This window comes from Anarrhichthys ocellatus, unplaced genomic scaffold (genome assembly GCF_004355925.1).
Source record: "Anarrhichthys ocellatus isolate YVR2014 unplaced genomic scaffold, GSC_Weel_1.0 scaffold20, whole genome shotgun sequence".
Taxonomy (NCBI): Eukaryota; Metazoa; Chordata; class Actinopteri; order Perciformes; family Anarhichadidae; genus Anarrhichthys; species Anarrhichthys ocellatus.
Window position 1 is genome coordinate 1,015,743 of NW_022280050.1, and position 21,983 is coordinate 1,037,725.

A 21,983-nucleotide genomic window follows, 5' to 3' on the forward strand; every position below is an offset into this window, starting at 1 on the left:
GTCAGTAAAAAAACATCATAATCCGGGCTCAGTTTTCATGGCAGTGTGGATATTGGCTTAAGCAGGGCAATGAGATTGCAGTCATGACCTTGCAATACAGTGCTTTGCCCATTCATAAGGTGTTTTGTGCTCTTCTCAGTGCACATGGGGAAAAGGAGAACATGCAATTAGATGGGAGTTGCATGTAAATTGTAGCGCAGCAACCAATAATTAATAAAATAGCTGTTCAGCTGTGATAAGTTTATTTTCCATCATATTTTTGTCAGTGCTAACCGGGAATAAGATACTTCCAATTACTATAATTGGGAACAAGTAGTAACTGCCTTAGTTTGTATTGGCAATACAGCACAAAGCCTTTTTCAGCAAAGCATTTTAGTCATTGATTTTGTTTTGGCAGTTAATGCTGCGAGGATGTCCTCCTTATCTTCTCTTTAGCTAAACTGCAATACAGTTAATTACTTACTTGCTGTAGATATTCCTAGTTCTGATTGAACGTTTAATTCAATAACATAAGTTTGGGTGACCAGCATGAAACAGCTGACTGCTAATATGAGCACCAGATGCAGTTCACAAGGCCTTTCACTTTCAGTGACATTTAGACTCCACGTTTATAACTACTCTGGTATTTTTACCCCTGACTGAGCTCGACCCCGACCATTACATTCATCCTTAGCCTCATTTAGTGGCTCATGGAAACTTGACATTTATTGCAGAATCAGTGGGCATGACTTGCAAATGTTGTGTTGCAGGAAGAAAACAAATCGCACTCACGATCAAAACGGGTCAATTTCAATATCGCAAACAGCCAACAATAGATATAATTCATGCTTGGTTAATATTCCAGCCTAAAATGAGAAAAGCCTGCGTTCAGACAGTGTGAGACATGCTGTAAAAATCCCTCACACAGAATACACTGTATATCCACGGCCCTGCTCTAATATAGTGTTCTGTTTAAGCTGTCACGCATGTGCTCACTTTCCCATTGCCAATGAAAGAGCTGCTTCACTGCTCACAATACAACCATATAGCTGCCACAGCTATTGCTGGCGCCTGGCGCTCACTGTTCCAATTCATCCCCCTGTCGGCTCTGATTCTCAGGTTTTCCCCCGCTGGGGAAGTTAGGTTCTCCCTGATCTCTCTCTCCTCTCTCTTTGTGCCAAGTGTGATCTCTCAGGGAAAAATGGATCAATGTACTGTATCGACTATTTATTATCTACGCTGTCTGATTCTGAAACGTGAGTCATCTGAATGAACTTTAATTCTCTGTGTGTGCTCCTATGATTGTTATAATTTTAGGATTTGAACCACAATCAGTCCCTCTGTTTAAGTCAGGCTTGCTTCATCAATCGACACATCACTTTGTGGGTCTCAAGAGCATGATGAAGTATAAAGCTTAGATGTAACCCCGCCCTCCATTTAGTTAAGGAGATCCAAGCAACATGCACATTGGTTGGTTTGGTTGTGTTTTGGTTCTCCTGATGTGGGGGGAAGAGGTTGTAAAGTACACTATTGCTTTTGTAATATGAACCTTATATTACATACTGGTTCTTTTACTCGTCAATAAATCCTATTATGTATAATGACCCTCCTGAGAAAGTTAAGTCATTAATGACACGGTTTCATTGAAATGAAAGTTGAGTGAAGAGTGCAATTTCCAAATCACAACAACCGCAATTGACTTACATAATTGCCAGTGTCTTAACAAGCTGTGTAAGTGAAAGTTTAAACTTTAGCTTAATTAATCTATGACACCAGTCAAAGTAGGTAAACAGCGACAGTAAGTTGACTGTAGTTAATAACATTCAATTTGGCCAAACAAAAAATAAACAGTTTTCTGGTTAATTAATAAGCCCTGTGCATGCTGGTATCATTTCTGCTCGCCAAATGTGGTTTTGTGGAAGAGGAAACAGCACCCAGTATAGTTTTTGTATTTCAAAATGAAGGACTGGGCTTTATGTTTTGACTTCTTTATCAACGAACCAACAGAGTGGTGACTGTTGTTTTCCATGATGGATGTAGATGATTGCCTATTGATCCCTTCAGAGCGGTAGCTAGCAGGCAGCTCAACAGCTATTGAGCGCAAAGTGTTTTCAGAAGATCTCGGTTAAACTTTTAAGCACATCACATCATCTTTTGAAGCTCATCACATTAAGAGCTCTTTAATTGAGACATCCAGGATTCACAGTCGTGAGACTTGAAGCTCGTCCTGTCGGTCTGTGAAGCTAACATCAACATCAGCGTGAGCCGCTACAGTGCAGAGCCTTCAACATTATTATTATTAGGTGTTTGTCAGTCTGATATCAAAATATTGTCAGGCATGATTTTTTTAAGTTTGGGTGCATCCTGACACTGAAATCATTCAAGGTTGAGACCCTCTATCCGTGTTTCCTCATTGAGGAGTTAGCTGTTATGTATGCGTGATACATATTAGCTCTGAGCTGCAGAAAATAACTTGTAAAATTGACAACAAGATTTATGATGCAGAAAGGAGAGACGAACGAACGAATGAACAAACAAGACTAATTTGCTTCCCAGAGAGCTAGTTGGTTGTGATTAAATATAAGATTGGACTTTCAGAGTGAACCTGTGCCAGTCGCACTCCAACAGAAAAGCGTCGGAAAAAAAGAATCCCTCGAATGCGGCTGAATGTTAGTGACGAGGAGCTGCTGCCTCTCCCGCCACTCTGCTTTCACATTCTCTGTAATGCATTTGATTTCCAAAATATATGGATCTATTTTTGCTACGTAAGGGTAATCTGGACTTTTATGCGGCTATGATTTCCATGTCACAGCACAGCTTGTCAAAGTGGCAATATGTTTACCCTCTGTGGAGAACACACTGATTTAAGCTATTTGGGGATTTGAATTATCGCTCCGAGTACACAGGCTGAAAAGTAACAGAGAGAAAAAAACAATTCTCATTACTGACGTGGCAGCGAGAAAGCATTGTCTCCCCCGGTTCATCTTCTTCGGCAAACACACACCTTAATTGTTTTTTCTAATAGTCTCTGACTCTGAAATTCTGACTCTCTCTCACACACGCACACACACACACACACACAAAAAAAACTATTCAAAAAACATTAATGTTATGTTTTTCTTTATTTTGTGATGATAAAGCCTGTGGAAACTAAACAACATGCACCTTCCCTCCCACCCTCTGTCTCTGAACAACATTCAATTATCTCACTTGATTAACTTTTCAGTAGGACAATTCAAACAAACACTTTTCTCAAGAGTGAAGGAGCCTGTGATAAGTGATGCTCTTGTTGTGAAACGACTCGGCATGAATACAGCTCAATCATCTTTTTAGTGTTTCTCAGTAGGTTGAAAACGCGCTGCCAGCCAGCCCCGTGGACTGTAACATATTAGCATATTTATTAAATTGTAGCCCCTCTAATGGATGGAACATTTACAGTAAGTAGTCAAAGTGATAGCTGTCCTCTCTGCGGTGGTACTCTGCAATGTGCTGTGCTTTTTAATGTGTGACTCCACCTCACTGTGGTCACTTTACAGACGATGAGGTTGTCATTTTCAATGGCGTTTCGATTCCTACTTCTGCTTTCGAAAACAGAGGCGTCTGATGATTTAAATCAAATTCCCAAAGAATTTGTCAAAAGTATTACATGTTAAACTCATCTCATTTGAAGTTATCTGTCATATTTTGCTTTGCTGTTTGAGGAGTTGAGGTTCCAGCTCTTGTTATCTTACTAGCTCTGGTTAGGGAGCTGCCAGGCCCCAGTACACACTATATAAATACCAGCCGACACTAACAATCAATAATTCATGCATCTTACTTTGTTGTTCCGCAGCCTGGCAAGATATTGTCACTCACATCAGTACTCTTCCTAATATGAGGAAACAATCTGGTGTCATCAAATCCTATTACAGCGGATTTTCTTCCTCAGGAGTGGTTCGAATTAAAGTTTCATTGTTTGCTGGAAGATTTCGACACCCACACCCATGATGTGTCTTCCAATATTTAAGGGCATGTCAGAAGCCTGGCAGTGCACCAGTTCCAAAATCCCTCAGCGAATTGTGCTTTGAGGGATTAACAACATTTACTGTCACATTTAAGCCCCAGTTTGAAATACAGGATTACATTTCTTGAAAACTACATGTATATACGCATGTATCTCTCAATTTCTAGGGAAAATTATACCTTCTAGACCATCCGGACAGCTCCATTTCACATCAAAGCTGACACACTTAAGCTTCTCAGATAACTTTCTAAAGCCTTGTCAATAAATTGTGTCACTGCAATCATTGCTCATTTTACACAAATACTATTTCCCTGCACACACTTCTGGAAACTGTTGAATGATCGAACCCCAGGGAATTTATGACCCAATTTCTTATATTCGTGGAATCAATCATGTCAATTTTTCGTGTCAATCGTGTCTTTTTGCCAATATGGCCTACCAACCACAGCTACAGACCTACAGGATGCGTTGAGCTCCTGATATATGGGTGAGAAATCCACTCATTAAAGGTCCTTGAGCCAGCCATGGGTGCACCTCTGTGTTGGGTTTGCATCTTAATTTGGTCCCACATTAATTACAGGCCTTGACTGCCAACCGAGTTTTGTGAAAAGACTGACTATTCAGAGACTCAGGCCGTGGCCATCCCCAAATGGAAGCCATAATTAGGCCAGATGGGGCAATCTGACTGTTAGCCTTTGGTTAGTCTTTCCTTGCCCATGATGAGGCTTCTTGTTTGTGTTAGCAGAGCAACAGTGCCACACACAATATTCATACTCTGCCATCTGTGTTGCTGAATGTGGAAGGTCTGAGAATCTTCTACTCGAGTGGTCTTGATTGATGTGTGACTTTTTTTGTTTGTGGGATGCTGTCGAGTAAAATGTCCCCGGAATAAGCAGAGTGCTACTGTAGTTTTGTGAATTACATGAATAATACCAACTCTCAGTATCAAGTACTATGGTGGTACTGCTACTATTGTGCGTACTGTTCTAAAGAGGGTACAACCATTTTGGTACGTATTTGTGCCTGACAAGTGAGAGCCAGTGTTGCCAGGAGAACTACTGTCTACGTCTAGTTCTGACAAGAGCACATCATAGCCCTTTACAGCCTACGAAGGTTGATGCAAGGCATCGTAGGACTGGCAATGTACTGTTAGTGATTCCCTTGACAACATTCAACATTCAGGAGAACTCATTTTATGGTGAAGTTGGTCTTCCACAGGGGAAGTGGAAGCCCTGAGGGTAGACTTACTAGCTTCCTGTCAAAGAGAGTTAGTCTAGCTTGCTAACATTTACCCTGATTCTTTATAGACGGCACCTTTTAGGTCATGTTATATCAACACCTGTGTAGTCTTTGTCTGCTCCTGCACAGCTCAGTGTTGTGTTAGCTGTGTTTCATGAATACAAGTCATAGCATTTCTTAAGCAAACATTCATTTTAATTTCAGTTTTATTTTGGTGGTCATATATCATATTGTCATCTCATAACACAAAATACAATTAGATTTTTTTTTTCCTTACATTTATAATTGTATTATTGTATATGATTATTTTTAGCCACTCTCTACAACAGAGGTGTCAAACTCATTTTTGTTAAAGGGCCGGCTCATTGAAACCATTGCAAAGTAACCTATAATAAACAACACCTCCAAATGGGTCTTTTGTTTTAATGTAAAGGAGTACAAGTGCATTCTGAAAATAATAACAATTAATGAACATTAACAAAACAGATGATGAATGCCCTGAGATGTCTCACTGATCTCTCGACTACAATAATAAACAGCCTGCTGTTTCCTCAAACCTCCCAACAATGCATGTGTGATACATAGAGGGTTGCAGGATTGAGCCCTAAAGTCTGGAAACACGTTAGGATTTTTTTGCACTTCTGGTTCCCTCGTATCGTTTTTTGGTTAGATGCCTGCACTAAGGTCTGTGGTTACACAAGCTTAGTTGATTCACGACATAAAATATGTCAGTTAATACCCCACTCAAGAATTGTACATGTCTTCAAAAAGGCGGTTGCTGAGAAGTGGCTTGATGAGACTACTAAAAATCATCAATGGTGAACACTAGTCCGCCTTTTGCTGTTTGGTGGGGACGTGAAGTTATTTGACTGCTAACGTATTAATCTAACGTTTATACGTTAGCTTTTTACTAAATGTGGTGTTCATTTGTGAAGATCATCTTGCTGAACAGTACATGTAAGGATCAAAAACATCTGTTTGCCACAGAGCTTATTTTTTTGCATTAATCAAAAATCCAATGGACAAATCCCATTGCCATTTTGTTGAGGGAACCAGGGCGATGCTAACTTTGGGGTTGGCCTACAAAAACATGTCATCCCTGCAGCGCTCTATAGCGGATCCAGCATAGAGCACGGTACTCTTATAAGGACAGCGAGACCCCCAGTGTACCACTGGAGAATAGGAGTGCATTCTATTGACAAAATGGAATTAATGACTTCTCTGCAATTTTCACACTTTGCAAAGACATCCAGTGGGCCAAATTGGACCCTTTGGCGAGCCAGTTGTCGCCCTCGGGCCGTATGTTTACCACCCCTGCTGCTACCATTGTGCAGTATCTGTGCTCTGACTATGCTGGTCTCTCTCCCTAATGTGAAAACCGGACCTCATAGTCTGCTACAGACGTAATGATATTGCAATTTCCAAATCATGAGTAGAATTTAGGCAAATCATTACTTTCTCAGAATATATAATAATAACTCAATCGTTTCTTTTTACCAATGTGAAAACAGATGGAATTATTTCTTTTTGCAGTTGCTAGAATCGTTCTGTTGATACAGTGCATCTGATTAAAGCAAATTAGATTGCGGTTGACTGTAAATTAGACTGGGCTTGCTCTTTTGAATGCATTATGCCTCTTTGTTTCAGCGTGAGTAACATTCGACTGCATGTTTCAGTCATTCAAACATTTTACAAATCTAAAAATGTTTAGATTGTGAAAGGTTATTGGTTGGCTAGGCTCATATTGTTTACTGTTTTCTATCTGTTTGCCCAGCAACTCATGAATATTTCTGCATGTGCCCCAAACTTCAGCAGTCACCTCTTTTTAAGGTGCATTCATTATACTTTTTGGAGAAAAAAACATTTGGAGTATGCTGTTTTTCGCATCACCGTTGTGGTTACAAATCCTAATTTGAGTGTACTCTCTCCTTGCCAGTGCATCAGTCTCGGCTGTGTTATTCCTCATTTTCAGGAGACGGTATATAAGAAATACTTCTTCATTAATGTCAACTATAATGACATTGCGTTAGAAAGAGTATAGATCACAGAAAATGAAAAGCTTTTGAGCGTATTTCTTCCACATAAAGTATATTTGCGGACCATAGTGTCAAGGCTACTACATGTACTTCACTATTGACTGGTGTTCTCAGAGATAGCACTGCATAGCTCTAGATATGTGAAAAGCATCAAGCAGGCTCAGTGGCAGGTATACAATCCCTGCAGCACTCAGTGTTTGCCAAAAGGGAAAGCTGATGATCCGGCGTCTTTGAGCAGATATAAGGATTAGCTTTGAATATCTTCAGCCCGCCATGTCGTCATTTTGCATACCGCCTCACAACAGGGAAGCGCGCTAGTTGCCGTGCCACGTGGTGAATAATAATGCATAGGTCACATGGGGTCCACACACAAAGCTCGAGAGCGAGTAAACAGAGATGGCTGGAAGCAGCGGGAGTTTTTTGACCCACCTGTCAAGTGCTGACAACATTTTTTTAAAGTTCCTACTACCTCAGAAGTATTTCCACCAGGTAGCATTTTAATACACATTTCATAGTGCTGTATGATTTATGGTACTTTTTTACTCACATAGAAATGTGGAGCGGTTTGCCGAGGCTCATATGGGATGTGACAACACATATGCAATAGTTGGCTCTGATGCCGGAAACACACCAGAGCAGCGGCAACGTGTGACCTGCGGCGAGCTGCCGTGCGATGTCTACCAACACACTTCGCAGCTGCATGGTGTGTTTTCGTAACTGCAGCAGTATTATAATTGGCACACTTATACATCACTATTAAACATCCTCTAGTCTATTGTTGCCTAGAATTCAAAGATAAATAGCGTCCAGATCTTTTTTTTAGCAGATATTAGCAGTTAGGCTACGATTCCAGCATGCAGCTTTCTTTTATACACCTGCAGGGCCATCGTAAGAGGCAGGAACCTGTTTCCTTTTGATTGACATACAGTAGGCTATGTTAAAAATGAATAGCAGTCAGAAGGGGAAAGGAGCATATGTTTACACTGAGCCATTCAAATGCTAATGTCAATTGCTAATGCCGCTATCTCAGAAAGATAGCGGCAAAGCACAATGTGTCTATCCATGCAGACACATTTTACCGGCGTGTGGCTCTTATTTGGTGTGTGTACTTCTGATTACTTTCAACCTGCACCTTTTCTCCCCTCACCATCACCATCATGACGGCCGATTGTGTTCAATGTTTTACCATTTCATTGTAGAGCTTCACATGGCTCCACTTTGCTGGGAGTGTTGCTCTCTTATCCACCTCAATATGTCCAGTAGATTCTCAGTCAACATCACCCTCAAAAATGCATTTGTATCTTTTAAATTAGTTTGACATGAATGCTTTGCTTTCCCAGCTAGCGGCTGACATTCACAGAAAGTGAGGTATAGAGGGTGCATCAGACGGAGCGACCTATGTGACATTTAGCTCACACTTAAAAAAAGCCTACTATATAGTTTTCCTTTTGTCAAAGGATGTGTTTAACCACTTGCTAGCTGTGACTCCAGTTTGGCCTTGATAACAGGATTGGTGGGCAACTCTCACTGTGAGCTGCAGCTATACAGTGAATTAAGGTCTAGACTTTAACAAACATCTAATCTTTCTGATTAAAAACAACGTTGTGGCCAAGGTTGGAAATAAATGTAATTGTCTTTATAATTCAGATCTTCAAGCTCAGGCTGAGATACAGTGTGTAGTTAGTCAGATCTGGAAGAAATCCAATTGTATGGGAAAAAAAAATGCTTTTTCACTGCATGTTTCTCGTATAGTTTACCGCTGTCTGGTAATCACTAGTTAAACGTGAGTAATTCAGAGCTCAGCAAAGCAGGATACATGCGATGGCTTTATTTTATGTCGTAATCAGTGTCGCATTATGTCAGTGCTGGCCACATTAAGACATATTGTAATGGTGCTAACCAACAGGCTGTTGCATTCATTTTCAGAGGGTAGCACTTTAATGGTCTCTTGTTAAATTGAGCTGAAAATGCATTTTTGAAATTGTGGATACAGCGACCAAGTCAGTTGTGTGAGTGCTTGTGTATTTTTGCATGTATGCATACGTACATGTGCAGTATGTGTATCTGTGGTTGCTGCATTCATCTGCATGTCTAGAAATGTTTTTTGTTTCAAAGTTGGATCAGAGAAATTATCTTTGCATTCTGATGATGTTGCAAACAGATGTGATATGTTTAATCCCCCCCCCCCCCATCCACAAAAGGGTTTAGTCTTTACTTAGATGAAAACATAATCAGGAAGCGTTACATTTCTTGCAAAAAATAAAAAAATACAATAGCCAATGTTATACTGTATGTATATATGCGTAATGTTTTAGAGACAGGGTTATATCTTCACTCAGCTCCCCAACAGGAGCTTTCATGTGGTGGGGCGACTGTGGCTCAGTGGTTAAGGTCGTCCTTCAATCAAAGCATCGGCGGTTTGATCTCCGACTCCGCTGGGCCATGTCGATCTGTCCTTGGCCAAGACACTTAACCCCAAACTTGCTCCCGTAAGCTGTGCCTGCGGTGTGTGAATGGGTATGTTAGAGTCCTGATGAGAAGGTGGCACCTTGCATGGTAGCCCCTGCCATCAGTCCATGAATGGGTGTGAATGGGTGAATGATGACATGTGGTGTTAAAGAGCTTTGAGTGGTTGGACGACTAGAAAAGCGTCATACAAGTACAGTCCATTTACCATTTAGAGAAGAGTTTCTTCTTACAGACTTTCTTGTAGATATTTGTCTACATAAATATAAAGGGGTGTTCTTAATTATGACGAATCCCAGTATGATGTTGGCTCACATACATGGACTCGTGATTTTGTGTCACATTTTGTCTTGTCTAGTCTTTGTTTGTCCTATGGTGTTTAAACTTCACTGGGCAACTTTCTATACATGCTTGTACATTCATAGTTCAGCAAAACCTCTAGGTGTGCCTGGCAGTGACACTTTTCCACTGGCTGAATAAATGGAGTAAAGAATTGTCATTACAAAATGATTAATGTCAACAACATATCCTTCAAACACAGAAAAGCAATACCCTGCCTCTCTGCGGGGAGTTTGTTTCCAGATTATCTTCATAGTTTATTGAGGTCTAGCTCCTTTCAATCATTTCACCTCTGAGCAAGTGAGGAGTATAAATAAATAACCAAACTGGCTCTCTGTGGTCATTGAAGACCAAAGGCTACTGGGCATTTACCATTTTAATACTTCAGTGTTTGCTTGCTCTCTTATCACCTCAAAAAATAGTTTGCCCCTAAATGAAAATTCAGTTATTTCCCACTCAACCCCCTGTCAGTCAAAACTCCACTGAGGGCAATATATATATATATATATATATATATATATATACACAGAAATACACAAAAAGTTCACCCCTGAAAGTTCACCCCTGTAGTTCCATTTCAGCCCTCTCTGAAGCTGTGAAAGGTAACGGAGCCATCGTTTTACAGTCTGCATATATTAATATCAATAACAGTATTTTGTACACACTATTTAAGATTGAGTAAAGATGTGTAGTGTGTGTAATGTGTGTGTCCATGCCTCTGGCTTGTTAATCAACAGTTTGTCACCATATGTCATTGCTAGATTTCCCTCACTTACAGTTTATTTTATGATTATCAGTTGACATATTGGTCTCCAACAAGCCCTCACTGAGATTTATATTATTGCTCTCCAAACAATACAACGACACCATTCATCTCAATGTGTCAAGACACACTAAGAAGTCAGTTAGACACTGCAATGGAAAATGGACTTCTGATAGCTCAGTAAGTGTTAAAAAGTGTCTGATCCGCTGACATCACATAATTCTCTTAAAAATCCAAATCAAAGGCTGTTTTGTCATTTAGAAAGTAATGATAGTCGAGGCTTTGATTGTCGTTCAGTCGCCGCTGCACTGTTGAATGTAAATGCACCCTGTCAAGAATTGATTCGTTCCTCTGCTGCAGCATTTCATAATATCTTGAAAATGGTTAGCACAGAAAAGAGCAAAGGACAATCAATGCAGGCTTTTGTTTTTTGCTCCGTAAGTTGACATTAATTAATGTTCAGCCGTGGCATATCAATCTTTGTGCAATTAAAGTCTTGTTTGCAGGGCTATGCTTTCACTCGTGCCATTTGTTCTGCTGAACTTTCATCGTGCCAATAATTAGCTGCTCTTTGTTTCTTTCTGTATGAAGATAAGTGCTACAAAGAGCATCATCACCAAACATTCTAAAAATATATAGGAAATGACAATGTTGGCACTTCCTGAGGGCTGCTACCTGTCAGTCAATTGTGCCAAATGATGACATTAGAATACACGGCTGGTAATAGCTTATATTTTCACTCATCAGACGTCTGTGATCGCTGGGTCACTGATTCATATGGGATTTATGAAACTCACAGTTTAGTTTCAACATTTATGCTTTACAGTACAACAATTCCTTGTTACTCTCTCCACCTGTCTGCATTTACTTAGCACTGTGGCATTTCCTACATTTGTTTTTCAGTTCCTTCCTGTAGTTAACAGCTACATAGTCCAAGTCACAGAGCTGTGGAAATTAGTCTGGCTTTGGGAGACTAAACATTTATTTTTCATGGTGATTCATAGAAACTATGGTCTAATACATTTTTTTTTTTGCTAAATGACGGGGGAGCAACAGTGACGAGGAAAATCAAAAAAAGTAATTTCCCATTCCGCGTACCCCATCATATCCCTTTTCTTACAATCCTCACTTCCTCACTCTCTTTCTCTGTGCCCCCCTGCAGAGCTCCTGTCAGCCTGCCACGAGCTCCGGTGCCGCTACGGCTGCGTCATGACGAGAAACGGCACCTTCTGTTTCTGCGCTGATGGCTTTGAGGTCGGCGAGGACGGGACGAGCTGCAGAGGTATAGGATTCAGCTGCGCTGGTGGTGGGGGGGGGGCTCCTGCCATGGAGCCATCTCCCCTTTTCCTCCCTCTTCCCCTCACCGATCCCTCCTTTTGCCCTCGGCCACACTTCCTTCAGATGAATAAGCAGGAGGTGCTCGGTATATGAGAACCATCTGTCTGCGGGCAGGGCCTCTCATTACACCCCAACACACATGCATACACACTCACATCGCGTATATACGGCACACATTTCCTCTGTGTCTCTTTCCCTCCCTCTTTACGCTCTACATATGTGCCACAGGCCTGGTTTCTGACAGCCAGCGAGGATGACAGGATTTTCCTGCCAAAGGTGCCTCTAGAGTTGTAGTGTCTTACTTGGACTCTGCACAGACCTTATACCAACGACATGGCACAACAGTGCATAATTATGCTGGAGGAAGGGGTTTAACAAAGTAGCATTACTTCTTGAATTTGATCCTGTTCTGGGGGAAGACATGAGAAAGAGAGAGAGAGAGAGAGGGGGGGGGGGGGGTTATAGGGTACTCCAGCTCCACAAAAAAGGCTCATTGGTTATAAAAGTAATTATGCCTGAGGTGCCAAAGTGAGGCCACATTAAGTATACTTTATGTATTTGGGTCATGTTTGAGCACACCTAATTTGTTACAAATGACTCTCTTCCTTTTTCTATAAGATCATGATGAATGTGCGATGTATGGCGCATGCAGCCAAACCTGCACGAACACCTACGGGTCGTACAGATGCAGCTGCACAGAAGGATACATCCTGCAGCCTGACGGGAGATCCTGCAAAGCCAAACAAGGTGAGCGGCACACTTGCATCGGGGAACAATACAATCTGCATAGTATGGATGTTTCATTTCTAATAATAAAGCAGGGCGGTTTTGTTCAACCAGAGTGGAATTCTAGCTTAGCATCGCCTTGGCGCTCAATAGCCTTTGTGGGGCAAGATTAATGTGGTTTAGTAGTGACCACATCTATCACCCACATGAGAATGGTTAGACGTGGTCAGGCCAGGATAATGATAAAATTAATGAGCATGAGATTTTAAGTGGGAGCAGTCTGGAGTATTTTGTGCGGAGACAATGCCCAGCGTCACGCTGATTTATGTTAATGCCTGATGCTGGTAACAAATCTGTCCCCATGAGTAAAACAGCCTACTTAGAAATAAAACAACCCAAAGAGCTATTGTGTTTTGGTGGTCCGTCGTCTGCAAGTAAACACGTTAACCTTGTGCTGTATATTTTTGTTATTTTTGTTGTTGTGCATTGAACCATAAAGCGAAGCTGATTTTTTTTTTTTTTCTTTAAAGGGTGTTGTCACTATGGCATATATGGGTTGAAAATAGCTGGAGGCCCAACACACCTTAGCTGGGGAGAACACCACTGCTGCAGCTTTTAATCAATGTGACTGGTGTCCTACCAGGAATAAACTGAATATGATTACCCATAAACTTAACTGAACCCAATGCTCACATGCATTAATATTAATTTAGCAGAGAGCGATAGTGGTACAGGGATAACTATGGGGCTACCATTAGTTGTAAAAGCTCATGAATATAAATTTCAGATAGAGCTCTCAGAGGCGAGAAGATGAGGAGGAGCAGCAGGGAATGAAAAACATATTAATGTCTTGAGTGTGAAAACTCTGCAGCAAAAATGTTCTTTTTAGGGTCTTAATCTTGATTTGATCTCTTCTCATGTGCTTGAGATTAAAGTGAAAGGTAGACTATTTTTCATGCTATTTGTATTCCTTGCATAAATCTGACTCTACAACACACTGCTGCTTTTCATATCTGTTTAATAATGCACTTCACCGACTGAAGTACCTGCTGTATTTTAGTGAAAGTGTGGGGTTATTGCATGTTGCACACACGCAATATAATAAATGGCAGGAATCTTGTTTTAAAACAACCGACTCATCTCTGCTCATTTTGATGATGCCCCCTATCTGTGCATTCATTTGTCCATATCACAAGTTCTGTGTCTATGTAGATGACAAATTTAGTTCCATACAGATCATTTAATTTTGAATCATATTTGCACAAAGCAGTTATGCAGCTGCTAACATCAATTTGCAGGTTAGATAGCTAATTACCTGGGACCGTTTTCATAAAGCTTCCTGTTTTAAAATTGTGCTCCTATAGATGCAATTCTAAGAACTTTCTTAGAATTATGACGTCTTCTTAGGATTTCCCCTAACAGTTAAGACAAGATCCTGGTTAGGATACAAGTTATTCACAAAGCATCTTAGCCCTGAAGAGAACTCCTGTTAGGAGTGTGTGTGGGGGGGGACTTTTAAGAGGCTTAAGAGTTTCACAAGCAGAGGAGAATATGCTGGTAAGACAAAGAGGTGGGAGAAGCATTCTCCAAACGCTGAATGACAGTGAGTTAATGAAACACTACAGATTAGATCGTGCAGGGATAATGTTTGTCGTCGATCTCATTAGAGCGCCCATCTCCCACCAAACGCAGTGACGCTATAATGCCAGGAACAAATGTGATCACAACACTAAGATGTCTGTCGACTGGTCGAAATCAACAGGGTCTGCTGGTTTATAGATGTACATGTTGACCAATGCCACTACTTATAAAGACTGGCCAGGAATCAAATAAACTGATTAAAGACTAACCATTTGTCTCCCGTTAATATCAAATAGATCAACTACTGAAATGACCAGTATGGTAAATAACAATAATGAATAAGAAATAGATCAATAGCAAATCAATATGTCAACTAACAGCATTTGAATAAGCTACTGCATAAATAGGCCTGTGTTTTCAAACTATTTCTCGTCTACGTTTAAGGTACAACTTATTCAACAGAGATGCTAATTACATAAAATAGTATTCATAACTACACCAGCATAAACCTTCCTGCAAGTGTCACTTTGGTTCGAGATGCTGGTGTGGTCCTCGTGTGCCCATGGCGTGTGCTGTGAATGTATTTTGTCCCTCGCTCCCCTGCTGGTTCTCAGCCTTCCAGCTGCTGTCAAACACAGACACGCAGAAAAGAGTAATTCTGACATTAGCTTTGAATGCAAAAAAGGGATGAATTAATGTCATTTCAGTGAGATTTTAAATATCTGAGCCAAATAATGCACAACACAAAGACAGCCTCGTATTATTTGTAATTTTTTAGAAAAAGTTACGATGGTCTGCTCCAAAAAAAAGCTTTGCCATTACTTCTGCATATGCTAACATTTGTCATGCTTGATTAAAAGTCAGGGTCAACAAGAGAGATTCTGGTCAAAACCCCATCTACCTACGAGTGTGGGAGAAAAATGTGTGAATACTAAAAGTTGATTCAGAGGGATAAGGGGAAGCAGTTATGTGAGCAGGCATTCTGATTTATTGCCTATATTAGGAGGGTAGCCCTTGACTTGAACTTGTGTGGGAGATCGGGATAAATAAAGGCCCTTTGTAGGGGGTGAACCTGATGTCAGAGAATGCACACGCTCAATTAAGCCCATAAAGCAGTTTATCTCAGTTTTACCACCACGGACTGTCTTTCCTTGACTTGAATTATTTAACTATAAAGCAAGGGATCTCTGGCTCTCTCTTTCTGTGTGTTCTTCGCGTATCTCGAGAAGCGCTCATCTGATCAACAGGGTGGGTGTATTTCTGGAAGCCCATGGAGCGTTTTCTTGAATTTGGTGTAATCTGAACACGCGACACTTTCAATATTAACAACTTTGAATAAACAAGCATACAGTGTTGTGTGCAGCTGCAGAGGCGGAGCTTCAGGGCTGTGCAGACTTGCGCATGTCTTCTGCAGCTGGCAGACATCGACTGGCTCAGTGACTGCAGTTCACTTTTTTCCTGCTGAATACTGGATTCTGGATAACGTCACAACCAACCTTTTCTTCACTCCCCTAGAATTAACGAGCTTGAGCGGATAGCCTACAAAAGAACGGCCACACTTAGCCATCGCGACTCAAATTGTGTACGTCTTTTGCCATACTCATTTATAGTACTAATAACGTTGCAGCAAAATAACTCCATTGGGTTTGCTGATGTATGCAAAGAGACGGCCGGGCCGGTTTCAAAGCATCCAGTAGCTGCTCTCACATCTCTGAAAGCGTACATTTCGAAAAAAGGCGTTGCATGTTAAAAATCTTAAAGGGTACTTTTTCCCGCACGAAAAACATCTTCAAGCTTGAGAAAGTGACACATTAACAGCTTTAATTACGATTCTCAAAAATGTCTGAGGTAAAACTATTAACTTTTAATAAAACTACTAATACCGGCACAGTAAAAGTCCTGCATTCAAATTTATATTTCAAGGGAACAATGAAAGACACACAATATCAGCACAATGTCCTTACATTTTACTTGATCTCTGTTCAAGTTGAAGCTTTCAATTTACAATGCAGTATAGTGAAGGTACTTTTTTCCTGAACCAGAGTGTATTTCATTGGTGTTTCTGAGTAGCATCTATGGCATAGCGGGTGTATTGCTTAGGACCAAAGGAAGCGCAGAATGAAGTAGTTTCTATGAGTTGGAGAAAGCTGGCCACACATTCAGCCCGTTCTGAACAGGCATGTTCAAACAGGTACTGTGTTTCATCAGTGTGTCTCACTTATTGTTTTTAATCAATCAGCTTCGAAAATGAGCTTTTGTGGGATTGTTTTGGTGCTGTTTCACATGGCGTTAGGTTTAGAATATACTCTTTCTTTATGTCTCTACCTTTGATGGTGAAGTATTCTTCGTCACCAAGGCATGATTGCCGTCTTTCATATTATTGAATAATTTGGCTGCAATTTAAACCCTTTCCTTGGTCCACGGTAAAGGTACATAATGTCCCTTTTCTCTCTAGATCCTGGTGACAGCCGTCCAATGCTTCTCATTGGTGGTTCCGATCGTATTGTCATCACCCATCTAAATGGAACAGGTCTCCAGCCCCTGAGGTCTCTGAGTGTAAATGGAACACTGGCATTGGATTTCCAGCACAACCAGGAAAGTGTATGCTGGGCTCTGTCGACAGGGTCCTCTGGGCAACTCCGCTGTGCTGAAACGAGGAACCTGCGTGGATTCACACGGGAACAAGAAATAAGAACACAGCACAGTTTGCGACGTATGTACTTCCCATCTCTAGCAGCTTATACACCTTTTCATTTCCTTACTTTGCTTTTTGACTGATGACCTGCTCTCAAATCATGAACATTCCCTCCAAAAGGATAGTGGTGAGATGAGATACGCATCACCCAATGCTCTCTCACACATATATGCTCATAACTCTTTCTCTCTCTCTCTCTCCTGTATTCGCTCTCACACTCTTACCAGTGAGCTATATCTCTTCATTATCTGTGTGGTTGAAGGCAGGTTAGCCTCAGCGGTCTGGGCTACTCACCTTTCCCCTACAGCTGTCCTTCAAACCTGCAGGCTACGCCTGCTCTGATACTTAAAAAGTGTTCACCTTCCCTCTGTGTAGTTGATCTTGTCCAGATTCTCACGAATATCAAACATGTTGTTAAATGTGTAAGATTTTCACTGGCAATCTTATCTTGGAGGTGGGCTAGCGAACAAAATATGGGATATCACAACCTCTGCTTCACCAATATTGATCATTCTTTTTTGACTATCTTTCTTTGGTAGTCATGCAGGTGAGAAATGTATTCAAGCGTTTTATCCTACATTTGTATTCAACTATTTTACACACGAATCTAACCCAATGTTTCCATTGCAGATGTGGAGAACATGGCTATTGACTGGCTGACAGGCAACTTTTATTTCGTGGACCGCATCTCTGACAAGATATTTGTCTGTGACCATGGTGGGGACACGTGTGTTACCATCCTACAACTAGACCTGCTGAATCCTAAAGGAATAGCTCTGGATCCTCTCATGGGGTGAGTGTTCTGCAGCCTGTATAATATGCCTTCTCTAAAAGTACGGCAAGGCTCATTTATCATCATGCATCTTTTGTTAAAAAAAATCACAGAAGAAGAGAAAAAAAATCACTGCATAGCAATTGACTTGTCTTGAAGAATGTGAGTGAGTTGCCATGAAGGGATTTAAATGATTCCCTGTCTTTGGACTCAGCCCTCCTCTCTTTGAGCTGTGTAATTTGGTGGATAGCTGGTGATGCTTCAGACAGCTTCTACTGTCGAGACATTCGTTTGTATTCACTGATTTCACCCCACATCCCTCAGTAAAAAAAGGCCCCTTCAGGACTTTCCATTACAGGATTTTTGTCTCTGTGGAGATCACAAAAAAAGCTTAGCAACTGCAGACTAAAAAATATCCCCACACTGCTCACAGTGAACACTAAAACACTTACAGCATGTGGTTGACAGTCACGCACAACCTATTGTCTAGGTTTCATGTGTCATCGTGCGGAAAAACAAAACAAAACAAAACAAAGAAATTAAATAAATTGCATCCAGCAGCTGTACCAGAATGTGAACCACTTTCAGCAGCTCAAAGCCTTTTCTGCCCTCTTCCTTCCAGTGAGCAAGAGAAGAGCAGGGCTATTCTATTATGAGGACAGACACCAAGCTTGGAGCACATTTGAGCAAGATTTCAGATACCGTGATACACTAATACTAGTGATGTGCCTTTTCTTTGCAGCAGCAGAGCTCTCAGTGCAGTAAAGACCACCTCCAAACATCACTATTAACGAAATCATCTTGCTTTGCACCAATTCTATAAAGTGTCATGTCGCAGCACCCATAAGGCCTAGACAATTTAAACATTGAATCTTAACATATAATTAATTTGATTGAGGCAGAACTACATTACATTACTACTGCTTATTTGTGAATGTCTAGTTTATAAACTGCACTTAATTTAACAGCTTGTTTTACCACTAAAAGCCATTGGGTCCAATCAGAATAATTAGCTGCTGGTTTCTTAATGACATGGACGATATGTATCTGGTTGGCAGCGTCTCTGCGTTCTCATTAAATGCTGGTTGACCATTGTGCAGCAATATGGCTGATGGTAAATATCCCTTACCTTAGAGTTCATATTTAAGCTTGCTGTAAGTCAGGCTGGTCATAATCACACATGACTCACACACACATTCGTGTAAGTGCCCATTCTGTTGTGTGTGTGTATAGAGGGATGATTGTATGGATATAGAGTCTGCTGGCCCACAAGGGAGCTATACACATGCAGGTTGCTTGCTAGAGATTCACTGTATAAGACACAGAAAGTTTGCCAAGGCCTCGTCCTGCCTCTAATTGGTGAGATATGTACAGCTGTTTCTGAAGAAGCCCATCTGAGAGAGGTCTCTCAGCCTGGAGCATTGGAGTGAAAACAAAATATATCAGGGAGGTGTTAGAAAGCACAGTGTTGAGGAACAGTGATTATATAATATGCTCTGGTTTGGCACTCCATTTATACTGTTATTTGTCTTTATCAGATTCAGCATTTTTTACTTTTCATTAGCAAAGCCTTTTTGATTGATGACCCTTTCCTCTTTTCTTTAAAATGCATTTTGGAGGAGAATTTAAATGATGGTATGGTTTGTTCATCAGAAAAAAAATCAATTTTAGTTTAGTGTTTACCATGTACTGTATATATCTGTGACTGGAAAGGATGCACTATGTATTTTAAAATCCTGTACAATCATCGTTGAAAAGATTCGGGGAGTCAGTGTCAGAATTAATATTACGCACTATGCCACTGATACAACCCTGTCACCTGGAAATGAAGTTTAAAATACTACTAATTTGCTTTGCCAAATATGTTTTTTGGGGAGAATTAATTACTGCCTGTATTATGATATATGGCAACAGTTTTTTTTTAAAGATGAGTATGTCATTGGTATTGCAGGTATTTGATCACAGAACAATAATTCTGACCTGATGAGGGCACTAGATTAAACATTAAGGGATCACTATGACGGTTATGTCATCCTGTGGGGACCATGAACGGCTCTACCAATTTCCATTGTATTCATTCATTCATTCATTAATTTACTAATTGTTGAGATATTTCACTAACACCTAAATATGTCATTGTTATGGTGGCGCAAGAGGAAAACTCATGGGATCTGTTTATAACCACCAAAGTCATATTGATTCATTGTCTAGAATGACCCACATACTCATCCATACATCCAGTCTGCTACTGTGGCTAATTCAGGCACAACGTTTTATGTAGCATATAAACATCATTCTTATGATGAGATGGCTACATCTAGATAACCAACACAAATAGCTGAACAACTAAATAAAGCCTCTGTAAAAATAAGTGAAATAATCATGCTGGATTTTTATTAGAAGGAAATAATTTTACAGTAGAGAAAAGGGATTCATCTTCTTTAAGAGTAAGACATGCTGCCCTACTATGTTGCAGGGGACATCTTTCTCTGTTAAAATGCAGATTGCATCCCAGTAGGAGATACTTTTAGTTGTTCCTAAAGTTAGAGTCCTTGACTATATAATACATGTTTACTGTGAAGGTGCATTGCAGACTGCAAACTGCAAATCTGAAGAAAGCCGCTGAAGGAAATGATGTAACTGCTACTGCGGAATAAATTGGACAAAAAAAAAGTAAGAAACATCAAGAAAGAGTTTGGAGTATGCCTTTCATTGTTGGTGTCTATTCAGTCTTCTGTTTCACTGTAAGACACATTCTTATTTTTACTGGTCCCACGCAGTCTATTTTATCAGGGGTGCTCATTTCCAGAAATCCAACATGGATCCTGTTGTAGCTGTAGAATGCAAAATTCCAGCATCAGCACCATCGTAATCCCAGAAAGCTATCATTTGTATGCCACATGGAGGTGCACCTGTTTGGGGAGCTATAGGTTCCTTGCTGACGCTGACAGTTTTTTCAGCCCAGTCTGGTCTGGGGTTCAAAGGGGAGTCCATCTCTCCCCTGACTTGACTTGTGCAGATTAAGTCGGCTTCCCGCGGCTCTCCGGCTGTAGCTTGTTATCGCTGGAGGTTGTTTGGAGCTTCGTCCTCTCAGAGCCAATGCAAGACAGCGTGGCACACCTTCCATGTTAATTATTGTACATGCTGACCTGAGCAGTTTTGAATACTTAGTGACAGTGCATGAATTACAGGACTACTCATCCACTGGCATCCGTGTCTTCAACAATAGATTTTCAATCCTTCCTCACAGTTTTTCAGGTACTAAATTGTTTTGCTCCTCTGTGCGTCACACATTGTCTATCATTTCATGTCTACTCACATACCCTGAGGTGCTCCGCAGCATGCCTTCTAAATGTCCCCAAAATTACCACAAAGGAAATGGGAAATGCTGCTTTTATTGCATTTGCCTCCAGGTTATTGAGCTTCTATGTATCACAGAGGCAGCCTCTCTGGGTATTTTTAAAAGGCATTTCAAAACATTCTGATTTTTTTTAAATCCTGCTTTAATCTAACAATCATTCTAAACTCCTTTTATGTCTAGTTTGAATCTGTTTCTATTTATTGTTATCACTTTGCCTTTTTTTATTGTATTTTGTAAGCCAACACAACACACAGACAATGTCACACTTAGGCTTTTTCTGATTTATCTTAATACTGCATCCATTTGAAGATAACAAACAAAAAATGCTGCTATAAAGCTAAATTAATCAAATTATGACTACTATTAGGCATAAACAGATTCCTTAACAAACTTACAGAAACAGAACCATGATATTCTACCATATCAACATGTTGGTATGACTAATCTGTTTACAGCTGTTGGAAATAAATAAATAAGTAAGCATACTGTCTTTACTCCACAACATTTAAGAGGGATATAACATTTTTGGTTTCGCTCCAACAGCAGTTACTTCTTGATACTGTACTTTGCAGATTCTGTTTACATTTAGTTTTAATGTGAAACAAAGCACCACCTGGAGCAGTAATACATATTTTAAATGCATAGCGTATGCTTCAGTTACACATACTTACTCCACCGCTGCCTG

General features: G+C 40.5%; 1 protein-coding gene across 6 annotated transcripts in view; it reads left to right on the top strand.

The window, feature by feature from the left end:
* Window positions 1-21,983, top strand: part of lrp1bb (low density lipoprotein receptor-related protein 1Bb) — a 225,048-nt gene that overhangs the window by 84,225 nt on the left and 118,840 nt on the right. For all 6 annotated transcript variants that reach the window (XM_031858263.1, XM_031858266.1, XM_031858267.1 and 3 more), the window contains 4 exons: window positions 11,988-12,107; window positions 12,782-12,910; window positions 16,926-17,183; window positions 17,796-17,958. In XM_031858263.1, the coding sequence (XP_031714123.1) occupies window positions 11,988-12,107; window positions 12,782-12,910; window positions 16,926-17,183; window positions 17,796-17,958 (670 nt within the window). The remainder of the gene's footprint in view (window positions 1-11,987; window positions 12,108-12,781; window positions 12,911-16,925; window positions 17,184-17,795; window positions 17,959-21,983) is intronic.